This window comes from Dasypus novemcinctus, chromosome 15 (assembly GCF_030445035.2).
Source record: "Dasypus novemcinctus isolate mDasNov1 chromosome 15, mDasNov1.1.hap2, whole genome shotgun sequence".
Lineage (NCBI taxonomy): Eukaryota > Metazoa > Chordata > Mammalia > Cingulata > Dasypodidae > Dasypus > Dasypus novemcinctus.
In genome coordinates, this window is record NC_080687.1 from 10360126 (window position 1) to 10372940 (window position 12815).

Sequence of the window (12815 nt, forward strand, 5' to 3'; positions counted from 1 at the left end):
TAAAGAAGACAGCAAGTCAGCATGATGGGCAGATGTGGCGAGCTGACACAACAAGCCGACCCAACAAACTGATACAAGAGACCCAAGAAGAAAAACATAACGAGAGACACAACAAAGCAGGGGGCAGAGGTTCCCAGTGCCTCCTACAGAAGATGAGCAAGACAGCGAGCTGACAAGACTGGCAGGCACGGCAAGTTGATGCAACAAGATGACACAACAAGAGACATAAGAAAAAACATAACGAGAGATATAACAAAAAGCAGGGCACAGACGTGGCTCAAGTGGTTAGGTGCCTCCCTCCCACATCAGAGATCCTGGGTTCAGTTCCCTGTGCCTCCTAAAGAAACAAGGAAGACAAACAGACATGGCAAGTGCAAACAAGGGGGTGGACAGAAATAAATAAATCTTTAAAAAGGAAAAAAAAAGAGAAAAAAACATGGGAAAAATTAGAATATAGACCTGTAAACCATAATCCACTTATGAAAGATCTTCTTCAAGCTTGGCTTTATCTTGCCTATCAAAGTGATCACAATGATTTACATGAAGAATGCATTGCAACTAATCAGAGAAAAGTAAACTTGGCCAAGTAAGAACAAGTATACTGACTTGCTTTCTGAAGACGGCAGAAACTACGTGTGAACTTATCTCAATGAAATCATGCCCATAATTGAAGATTTCCATTGATAATGGAGAGTTGAAAATGGGCACAAAATCTTATGTTTAGTGACACAAAATTTGACAAAGGAAGAAAAGTCCACCAAGATGATCAGCTTTGGAAGTTTAAAAGATAAACTGTTTAGTCACTGTGGACTTGAATTCCAGACAAAACTAAAAATTGGTAGAACATCTTTCGGATTGCAAGGTTGGACTATACACTCGTTTCATGCTTCTTTCATTAATCACAAGCTCTGGAACATTCAGTGCTAAGCCAGGGTCACCAGCCATAGATTCTAGGTAGACCTGCAGCCTTGAGGCCATGCTTGGTGCCACCTGGCAGTGCGACGGCAGCAGAACTCTCCTTGTCTTACTCGTGGCAGAGGGAGGAGCAGGGCTAGCAGGTAAGGCAGCGAAATGAGCTGTCAAGGAGCACTGCGCATCAAGCTGTGGCATAAACCTGCACCGGAGCAGAGCAGTTACTTGATGAGTCAAACATACAGGAATCTTCTGGTCACTGAGATTTTTTTTCTGTTTTTTTCTTTCTTCAGTTTGGAGGGAGGGATCAAATTCAGACTGCAGTAGGGAAAACTGTGTATGTGGGCAGGGGAGGGTTAGTATATGGGAACTTTACTTTCTGTAAACCTACAAGTGCTCTAAGTTAAAAAAAAAAGAAAAAAAAAACTCTTAAAAATAAATTCCAGCTACAGAACGTCTGATAAGAAGCTCATCCCCCTAGGCCTGCAGCTGTCACTCTTGCCAGAACAGAGAAGCCAGTGAAAAGGATTTCTTCAGCCTTCAGAGGGGCCTGGGCAGAAGCCGTTGCTTGCTGGGAGTGCTCTGCTCAGATGGAGCCTCCCAGACTGGCCCGACAGTGAAGGGAAATCCATCCTGAACCTCAGGGCTGGACGGGCCTGGGGCCGAGGGACAGCCCTTGCAAGGTTTCAGATGAGTCTCCGCTAAGGCCTTTTGCACTTTGCCCTCATGGGCCCTGGCGCTCAAGCTATGTTGTGTTTTCAACATCCTTCACACCTAGGCCAAGGAGAACTCTTTACCTCCCTTTCTCCATCTGCAAAATGGGTTACGAACCTCTCTCCAAATGGGATTTTGAAGGAATAACCTTCATTCACCAAGAAAAGGTGCCCCCATGTTTGCTGTTTTCAGTGACTAACCATTTCCTCCATTAAGATCTTCTCTGTTGTTTCCTCTGTAATTCAGCCTTTTCTTTTTCTCCCTCCATCCCTGCTGCCAACAGGTACCCTGTTTGGTTGTATCGCTTTCTTAGAAACACTTGGTGGAGTCGCTGCAGTTTCGGTTTTCAATGGCATTTATTCAGCCACTGTTGCTTGGTACCCTGGCTTCACTTTTCTGCTGTGTGCCGTTCTATTACTAATTCCAGTCATCAGTCTATGGTATGTAATTATTTTTTATCATTTTATCAAAAGGATAGCTGGATAAAGTGAATTCCCTAGACAGCCCCACAGTAAAAATGGCATAGATTTGTTGAAATTTTGCCTCAGAATGTTTTTCTCAAGAACTTTTTGATATAAGGACATCTGTTAATAACTTTGGAGACATGTCAATAAGAAAGAGGTGGTGGCATGGCTGACCGGAAAGAAAAGAAGGCAAGATGCGGTTAGGGAGAGAGCCTCAAGAAGTACCCGTCTCTTTAAATATGAGAAATTGATTTAAGTCAACATATTAGAGATGAATATATTCAAAGTAGGATTTCCTAGAGTATAGTATCCCCTGATAGCCAAAGATTGCTGTAATAAGATTTAATTTAATATGGCTCGTGAATAAATCACATGAGCAGAGAAAAACACTGACTATTAGGATGGCTGAGTTCTCTTTCCAGAGAGTTGGCTTGATTAAAATGGCTCCCCTTTTAACTGTAAATATTCAAATAAATGAAAGTACAGAATTCTATTTATGAATAGTGCATATATTGGACATCTGTTGTGTGTCTGCTGCAAGCGGCCGAGAGCACAGCGACTGGGGTCAGTGGAAAGGGGGTCAACCCGCAGCCAGGTCTTCTCTGCCTCCCCTGGGCAGTGTGGGGCGGGCTGCGAGCGAGGGACCACAGGCGCCCAGGAGCACTCCCGGGAAGGGGAAGTGTTCATCTCAGACCCGGAGCTCCTCCCAGGGCTGCACCCACGTCAGTTCTAGACATGCAAAACTTATTGTCTCGATGGAATTCTGCTGCCTGCATCTACGTAAGCCACAGTATAAAAGTAGTTTCAATTCCTCTACAATTTTGATGAAAAGTTACTTTTACCAGGTATCTTTTTCTTAAAAGAGATTGTTCACCTATTGCATTGGCAAAATTAAAACTACATTCTGGGGAGCAGGTGTAGCTCAGTGGTTGAGTGCCTGCTTCCCACGTATGAGGTCCCAGGTTCAATCCCTGGTACCTCAAAACACACACACACACACAAAAAAAAATGGCTTTCTGTGCTATAGCGCATGACACCATCAGCCTCATATGGAGCTGGTGGTGTTATTCAGCATTGTTTTGGGAAAGCGATTCAAGAACAGGTGTCAAAGTCTTAAAAACAAAAGTTCACAGCATTTGACCCAGTGATTCCTTTTAGAAACCTATCCTAAGGAAAGTATTCAGTAATGTTGTCCAAAATTTATATTTGAAGTTCATTATGGCAAAAAAAATTTAAATGACCAAAATGTCCAATGATAGGAGAATGGTTAAAAGTAAATTATGATGCATCCATATCAGGAAAAATTACTCAACTAATAAGAATCCCCTAGATGGGGAGTAGAATTAATGGGTAAATTTAATCTTCTTCTTCACCTATTTATAAATTTTCTGTTTTGAGCCTATGTTACTTTTAGAATTGGAAAAACTAGTACAGATGGATCAACGCTAATGAAAGTACTACTTTTAATAAGGTTAATGTAGGTGATTTTTTAGGATATTTTCAACCCCATATTACTAAATATTTTTAAAACTAAAATTACATGCTATTTTAATTATTTCCTGATGTTATTGTCTTCTGGCTTTGGTTATAGCTATTGAACATGAAATCCAGTTGTAGCTTTAGTTATAACAATTTTATGTGGCCTACACAGAGTTGGTAATGGGACAGAGAGTCATGTTAGGGTCTCATAGTCATCTTAGGGTCTGGAGGAGAAAGGACTTGTGTCGATTTTTCATGATTTTCAGAATGCTTGCCTAAAGCATCAGTTGGATTTAAAATGCCAGTGTGTTCCTTCTATGACTAATTTGCATAATATATGAAAAGCCATGCAACCAGGAAAAAGATGGCATATGGATTATTTATTTATGTATTGCCTTAATCTCAATTGTAAACTATTGTTTGCTTTATAGTGTTGTCAGATGCACCAACTGGAATGAGGAAAGTTATACACTTCTTACACAAGAAGATTCCAGGGGAGATGCTGCAGACGGATGATGACTTGTGATTTTAAAAAAAGAAACCGAATGCACATATCATAGATTCTCACTTCTGAGGAATATAAACTAACCCCATGATCAACACTTGATTAATTCCCAGCTCCAAACTTCTGCGTCTTCCAGCGCCATGCACTTTGAGCACTTTGTGACTATCATGGGAGGGATTTCCAATATGTAGAAGAGTAAATCTCAAAACACATCACTTTTGGATTTTTGAAAGAAATGGAAATGGAAGGGTATAAAGCAGGATTAAGAAACTCAATAAGGTCAGAAGCAAAATCTCTTTGATGTACTCATTGCATCAAGTCCAACGAGAACTCTTGACCTCAGATTCGTCCGCTGCAAAATGGGTGACTGGCCTCTCTCTCAGGGATTTGGTGGGTATAATTTATGGAACTTATGATGTATCACTCATGGATAGGGAAATTATGAGAATTTCAAATAGTTACAGTAGAATTTTACCTGAACTTGGATAAAGCTTTGTTTTGTGGAGACAATCTAGGTGCTTAGGTAGTCAAAGCTTCTAGAATATTTTTCACTTTTCCTAATATGTTTCATCCGTGACAGACATGATATTTCTTTATGTCACATGGGGCAATTAGGGGGGGAAAGATTATGAATAAAATTGTTTCCAAAGAAATGTAAAATCTGAGCAAACAGTCCATCATGGCGTAAAAGAACTCATCTTACAGAGCCGCCATCCGCTCCTTGCTTTGGGCCCACACCCCGACAGACCCTGGCTGGGGTCCCGCCTTTGATCTCCCACACTCTGGGTCTCCCTCCCCCCTGCGTGAGAGCGGTACTTCTCCAGCACAACATGTGCTCCCCAAACCAGCCTCCTTCCGTGGTTTCCACCCATAAGAGGGCCACCCAACATGCAGGCTAGTCCCGCTCTGACCCCTGCCCATCTGGTTTCTTCCTGCCTTGACCCTCACTCGGGGTTTGAACCCTGGTCCCCGCCCGGCCTCCGCGGCTTTTGCTAGGCCACTCCGTTTGCCCTTCCTTCCGCTTTACGCGGGAACTTCCGGGTCCCAGCCTACCGGTGGCTTCCTCCGCACAGCCTCCTGGGACATCCTTCCCCACCCTCCCGCCTGCCCAGCAGGCCCAGCGCCTCCTGCGCTTCTGCCACAGCGATGCCCGCCATCTTGTTTCCAACACTGACGACGGGCACCCTGAGGACTGGCCAGTCTTTGATTCATCCTTGTATCCTCAATAAATGTTGGCTGAACTGAACTACATGACTGTGAAATTTTATTTGGACTTGCAAAAATAAAGATCCCCAGCTATTGTGCTGTAGTCGTTGTCAGCCTTGCAAATAAATGGAAGCCTTGGAGGTTTAAGATCTGGGCTGGTGGCCTATGTAGTAATAAAATGGTTCTCAGATTTATTTTTATTTTTCTTCCTGCTCAACATTCCTCCCAAACCAAAAGAAAAAGCTCTTTACAGTTTACAGAGTGCTTTCTATATCAACTTATTTTATTCTCCTAATAACCCTATGAAGTAGATCTTGGCTTTCCTCATGTTACAGATGAGGAGGATAAGTCTCAAGACAGATTGGAGACTTATCTACCAGGACTATTTTTTTTTTCTTTTTTTTTTATTTATTTTTTATGTATTTCTCTCCCCTTCCACCCCACCCCCCCAGTTGTCTGCTCTCTGTGCCCATTCGTTGTGTGTTCTTCTGTGACTGCTTCTATCCTTATCAGTGGCACCAGGAATCTGTGTTTCTTTTTGTTGTGTCATCTTGTTGTGTCAGCTCTCCGTGTGTGCAGGGCCATTCCTGGGCAGACTGCACTTTCTTTCGCGCTGGGTGGCTCTCCTTACGGGGCTCACTCCTTGCACGTGGGGCTCTCCTACATGGGGGACACCCCTGCATGGCACGGCACTCCTTGTGCGCATCAGCACTGTGCATGGGTCAACTCCACATGGGTCAAGGAGGCCCTGGGTTTGAACTGCAGACCTCCCATGTAGTAGATGGACGGCCTAACCACTGGGCTAAGTCTGCTTCCCTCTACCAGGACTACTGAGCCAACACCAGGCAATAGCATTACACATTGATGGACTTGACACCCCTGAGATTCTTCATAGCTGGGGTTCATATCATGTGCAGTATGAAATGCCTCAAAAAACACATTAGCGCTGTTATCAACGAAACTGTACAATATTGCTTTCTTTGACGTTAGATGACATAGTCTAGAGCCCTTCCGGCTCAGCCTTCCATGATTTTACACATTTCGTCTGTCCTGAAGAGGGCACAGATGGCACGTTTTATGCAGTTGAAGGATTGGCACATGGTTTCTCAGTTCAGCAGGAAACCCTCTCTGAGATGTAAGTCTGTCAGGGCCAGGACTGAGGTGGCGTGAATGTCTTTAGAAATCCCCAGAAGTGTCCTGAAAGCGATTAAGTAAACGTGCTGCTGAAGGGAGACACACGAACGATGGGGGAATATACTTAGGAAATGAAATATAAGCTTTACTCCAGTCTCCCAGAATCCTACCTGATTATCTGAAGAAAGGACATTAATGGAAGCACTGGTCTCTATGGAGTTGATAAATGGGCGCCAAAAACCAAAAGCACGTTCCTTTTTACCCAGCGCTGTACTGGGGGTGGGGTATGTGATGGCTAATGAACACGGATCCCCCCCCCCCCCCCGGGAGGTGGGTTGCTACTGCTGTGAGGCTGGGCAGGTCACCAGGACTTGTGCTGCTCAGCCTCAGAACCCTCCAGATGCCTTTTCTCCCCTCCCAGCTCACTTCATTACCCTCCCGCTACTAACTCAATATTCAAAAATCTTGATACTAAGCAGAGGGTGCCCTAGGTTCAGGATTCTTTTCAGAAAATGAGGAATTAAAGAAATCCCCGGGCATCACTACCTGGAGGTGAATTCAGGGCTTGGAGTGGGGTCTCAGGATCTTCTTTTCACACCCTCCTCAGGGGACCGACACCCGGGCCTGGGAACTGCTGCCCTAGGTGGCGGCTTCCCCACCCCATCTGCTCCTCAGAACCCTCGGGCTGGGGTGGGGGGGGCGGGTGGTAGAAGGAACACCAAGGCAGAGCCTTGTCTAGGCTGTGGCTGGCAACCCTGCTGCTAAAGAGAATCATCTGGGCAGCTTTGTAAAATCCTAGTGAAAGAAAGAAAGAAAGAAAGAAGAAAGAAGAGAGAAAGAGAAAGAGAAAAAGTGAGTGAGAAAGAGAAAGAGAAGGAGAGAAAGAGAAAGAGGGAGGGAGGGAAGGGGAAAAAAGACCCCAGGGCCTGGGCCTCAGTCCCCCCCAAAATTAAGCCCACACTTCTGGGAGCGTGCTGCAGCTCTGTGTGTGTGTGTGTGTGTGTTCTCCTAGGTAGTCTACCAGACAGCCAGGGCAGAGAACCACTGCTCTAGCTCTGGGGTCAACCAACTTTCTGTAAAGTCCAGACAGGAATGCCTTATGCTCTGTGGGTTTTGTGGTCTCTGTCACAACTACTCAGCTCGGCCTGTGCAGCACAAAGCAGCAAAGACAACACACCACGAGTGGCCATGGCTGTGTTCCAATGAAACGTCGTCTCCCAACTCGCAGCGCGCTGAACTTAGCCTCAGGTAGGAGTTTCCCGACCCTGCTCTAGAAAGAAGACACACAGACTACGTTTTCTAGAATGGTACAGCCCTTCTTGTAAATACCGCCATTTTAGGCTGTAGAGTACATCAAATAGTGTAAGGACCAATCTCTAGATTCAGTGCCGGGATCAGTGAGGGGTCAAAAATCAGTCTAATTTGATTAACTTAAGACAGAGTTGCTTGAGCCAGTTAATTCTGGCTGCACCGACAGAATTAAGTTCCTGACCCTATGTAGCCTGAATTCACTGCTGAGAGTCTCCTCTCCCCAGCAGGGTATGTAGCCAGAGTGCCATCGAGGTGGGGGTTAGCCTCGAGGGCAGCATTGCCAAGCATTCAAGGAACAAATGCATTAAGTCTACACAAGCTTTTCCAGAAAACAGAAGCAGGAACACTTCCCAACTCATTTTATGAGGCCAGCATTATCCTGATGCAAAACCATATGAAGAAAGTATAAGGCAACTACAGACTAATATCCTTCTTGATAGTAAACAAAAATTCTCAATACAGTATTAACAATTGAAGCAACGGATAAAAAGGTTAATAATCATGACCACATGGGATTTATCCAGAGAGAATGCAAGGCTGGTTCAAAATTTGAAAATCACTTAATTTAACTGTATTAACACTATATTAACAGACTAAAGGAAAACAATATGATTATATCAATAGATAGGGAAAAACACTTAACAAAATTCAACATCCATTCATAACAAAAATTCTCAACAAACTAGGAACTGAGCTGCTAAAGGACAGCCACAAAAAACATACAGCTAAGATGGCAATGGTAAAAAGACAAAGCTTGTTGGAGATTTGGACCCGAAGAGTATCGGGAATGAAAGAAAGAGAAAAGGGAGAAGGAAACAAAGAGAAAGAACGAGAGAGCTGGGATCAGGGGGTCTGCAAGTAATGGCTCCTCAGACAACTTTATTATTTACAAGGGGCTCTCTATATACCCCAGTATACGTGACAAGAAGCAGGCATACGTAGCCTATGTGCCAATAAGCATAAACACATAGTGTACGTGACATCAAGCAGAAACATGTATTAACTATCAGCATTACCCATAGTCTAAGGAATTTTAAAAAATCTTATCTCAAAGTACAAAGTCTAAGTGTTCTATTCACTACAAAAGGTATGTGCTCATCTTTTCTTTCAGCCTTTAACAGCTTCATCCCATTTGCTGGGAACTCTTAATTACTGCATTCCTTAGGTTGCAAGCGTAACCATGGAGATAGCACTTGCATGGAGACAGCACGTCTCTCCTTGAGAGGCCACTGTGCCTCAGTTTCCAACAAATGCTTTCCCCCTAAGATTGGGACTAAGACAAGAGCGTCCAATTCACCACCACCCATTCAACCTCATACTGAAGTCCTTGCCATGAAATAAGGCAAGAGAAAGAGATAAAAGGCATACAGATGGGAAAGGAACAAGTAAAACTGTTTATCTGCATATGGCATGATTGTGGACATAGCAAGTCATAAAGAGCCTTCATTTAAAAAAATTTTAAAAATACTATAACTAGTAAGTGAATTTAGCAAAGTCGTAGAATACAAAGTCAATATGTAAGAATCAATTGTATTTCTATATACTAGCAACAGATAACTGAAAATGTTAAAATGAAAAACAATAGCATTCAGCAATAGTATCAAAAACACATAAGTATGGGGAGGAGATGTGGCTCAAGTGGTTGGGCACCTGCTTCCCACATGCAGGTCCCAGGCTTGGTTTCTGGTGCCTCCTTAAAAGCAAAAAAACAAACAGCAGGCAAACAAGCAGAAAAACCAACTGTGGCTCAGTGGTTAAGTGCTGGCTTCCTACATATGCAGTCCATGGTTCAATCCTCTGCTCCTGTACTTTGAAAAGAAAAAAAACAATCAAATACATAAAATATTTAAAGATAAATGCTACCAAATATGTGCAAAGACCAGTACACTTAAAACTATAGAAACCTGCTAAGAAAAATTAGAGAAAACTTAAATAAATGGGAAGATATACCATGTTTAGGGTTAGAAGACTTAGCATTGCTAAGATATAAAAGTTAAGATAGGGAAGCAGATTTGGCCCAATGGACAGGGCATCCGCCTACCACATGGGAGGTCCAAGGTTCAAACCCCGGGCCTCCTGACCCATGTGGAGCTGGCCCATGCGCAGTGCTGATGCGCACAAGGAGTGCTGTGCCATGCAGGGGTGTCTCCCATGTAGGGGAGCCCCACGCACAAGGAGTGAACCCTGTAAGGAGAGCCACCCAGTACAAAAAAAAAAAAGTGCAGCCAGCCCAGGAATGGCACCGCCCACACAGAGAGCTGACACAGCAAGATGATACAACAACAAAAAAAACGAGACACAGATTCCGGGTGCTGCTGACACAAGCGAACACAGAAGAACACACAGCAAATGGGCACAGAGAGCAAACAACTGGGGGGGGGGAGAAGGGAAGAGAAATAAAAAAACAATAATAATAAAATAAAAGTTAAAATAAAGCTTATAGAAGAAAATCTTCATAACCTTGGGATAGGCAAAGAAAATGTCAAAGGCACAAATTATATACATCAAATAGATTAATTGGATTTCATCAAAATTAAAGTTTTCTGCTTTTTGAAATACACCAAGAAGAAAATGAAAAGGCAAGTCAAGACTCCCAAAGATTTGTGCAATATATATATCTCATACCCAGAATAAAAAACTCTTAACAACTCAGTATGACAGACAAGCCAAATTAAAAAAGGGATGGTAAGGGACAAAAGATTTGAAAAAGTAGCTCCCAAAAAAAGACAGAAGAATGGCACATAAAAAGATGCCAACACCATTACTCACAAGGGATGTGCAGGTAAAAGCACAATGAGATACCACCACATACTCACTAGCACGGCTAAAGGGGAAAAAGTGTGACAACGCCAAGTGCTGAAGAGGATGCCAAGCATGGGATGCTCACAGATTGCTAGTGGGAATGTAAAATGGTATTAAAAAGTTAAACAGAGGGAAGAGAATGTGGCTCAACCAGTTGGGCACCTGCCTACCACATGGGAGGTCCTGGGTTCAGGTTCTGATGCCTCCTAAAGAAGACAAGCAGATGCCACCTCCTGCTGCATCAAGCTAGATGCCACCTGCTGCAAGGAGCTAGACACCGCCCCCACTGCAACAGGAAGATGCTACAAGCCAGCAGGCGCCATGCCCGTGGAGAGCGGACGTGGCTCAGACTGTTGGGCACTTGCCTCTCATGTTAGAGGTCCCGTGTTGAGGGAAGGGTCCACAGGCAGGCGGAAATATGGCTGGCGCAAGTAGCTGAAACCAGGGTCTGAGGTTGTTACGCGCCTCCCCTGCAGGCATCAAGTATGAGGCAGATAATCCGCCTCCTTGAAAGCCCGCTGCAAAGTGCCAGCCATGTTGCCGGTGCCGGGCCCTTCGCTTCAGGCTCTCATTAACCCTGCTAGCCGCCCATTGAGAAAAACCGTCCCCCTAAATTTCACCTTTCCCTAGCAACCGCCCAGGGTAGCCAATCAGAGGCCTCCGGTGGCTGGGCCAATGAGCGGCTTACACGTCACCCGGTACCCTATAAAATTGCGTGCGCTTCCGCAATAAAGCAGACCTGCGCCATCAGCCAGTCTCCGTGAGTATCTCTCCCGTAGGTCCTACCTGCTGCGAGGCCCTGCCGGCAGCGAGGCCCTCCAGCACTAGCCATCACCGTGTTAGGTTCCCAGTGCCTCCTGGAGAAAGCGAGCAAACAAAGAGCGGACAGATGAGAGAACCATCTGGGGGAGGGGAGATAAAGAAAAATAAAGTAAGTAAATAAATCTTAAAAAAAAAAGTTGAACAGACACTTCTAGCAATTGTACTCCTAGGTTATTTATCCAAGCCAAGAAAACGTATGTCTATGCAAAGGCAGGACATAAATGTTCATAGATGCTTCATTCATAACAGCCCCAAACTGGAAATAACTCAAATGCTATTCAACAAATGAATGGATAAACAAAAGGTGGCATATCCGTACAATGGAATACTATACATCAGTTTTAAAAAAAGGCTGCTGACATATCCAACAACGTGGCTAAGGCTCAAAAACATTATATTAAGCAAAAGAATCCAGACACAAAATAGTACACATCATATGATTCTGTTTATATGAAATTCTTTAAAAAGCCAAACTAATCTACCATCTCAGAAAGCAGACCTGTGGCTGCCTGGGCGGGGTGGGGGTGGGGAGGTTATGACAAGGGCTGGGAGGGGACTTTGCGAGTGATAGAAATTTTGATTGAATTACACAGGTGTATACGTTTGTCAAATTTTTATCAAACAGTATACATTAAATAAGTACATTACTTTTGTGTCAATTATACCTCAATAAAGTTAAATAGAAACGGCTGTTACTGGCACTTTAAAGCCAGCACCAGGAGGCGTGAGCCCCGGCTGAAGGTCTAGGTACCTGGCGCACACTGGGCAGCCAGGTGGCAGGTGAATAGGGGTTCACGTGGGCTCGCGTCTCCCACACGCTTGCTTCTCCGGGTGTTTCTTCCCTTTTCGCCAGTGGCTCTCAGAGTGAGGTCCCTGGACTAGCGGCCTGTGGCATGAGCAGCAGCTAGAAACTCGTGGGAAATGCACATCCTTAGGCTGCAGCCCAAACCCTCCGAGCCACACGGTAGGTGGGGTCCAGCTGCAGGCGACCCCGTGCTGAGGGCGCCGCGTCTCGGCCTCATCCAGTGGGCCCCTGTTGAGTCCCCTGTGCCAGCTCTTAAAGCCACCCGCCGTCTGGAGTGAGTGGAATCCAGGATACCTCGTGGGAGGGCTCCCGTACCGATATTCTGAAAGTCTATTCAGAATCCATTCCCTACTGTCGCCCTGAAATTCTGGGGGCTGTACCTGAGCCAAGTGCTCATATTCTGTCGACGTGCTGGACTGCGTGGATTGGGCCTGCTGGGCTCTTACCACTATGGGTCTGGAAACAGGGAGGGCTAAGGCAAGAGGGGCAGTTCTCCTGTGAACTGCCCTCCTCAGGGGAGGACTTCAGGGCGAAGGGAGCTCCCTTCTTCTCTAGGTGAAGAGACTGCTTCCTTTTACTCAATCCCAAGTCTCCCAATTACTGCCTCAGTCTTCTCCAGGGGATCCCATGGGGGCCGTGACTTCAGCAGTTGTCCTCATTT

The 12815-nt window shown here is 44.8% G+C and overlaps 1 protein-coding gene across 3 annotated transcripts in view; it reads left to right on the top strand.

Moving 5' to 3' along the window:
- Positions 1 to 5320, top strand: part of SLC46A3 (solute carrier family 46 member 3) — a 41878-nt gene extending 36558 nt beyond the window's left edge. For all 3 annotated transcript variants that reach the window (XM_004458537.3, XM_071208170.1, XM_004458535.5), the window contains 2 exons: positions 1910 to 2066; positions 4001 to 5320. In XM_004458537.3, the coding sequence (XP_004458594.1) occupies positions 1910 to 2066; positions 4001 to 4085 (242 nt within the window). In that variant the 3' untranslated portion in view covers positions 4086 to 5320. The remainder of the gene's footprint in view (positions 1 to 1909; positions 2067 to 4000) is intronic.
- The last annotated feature ends 7495 nt before the right edge of the window (positions 5321 to 12815 follow it).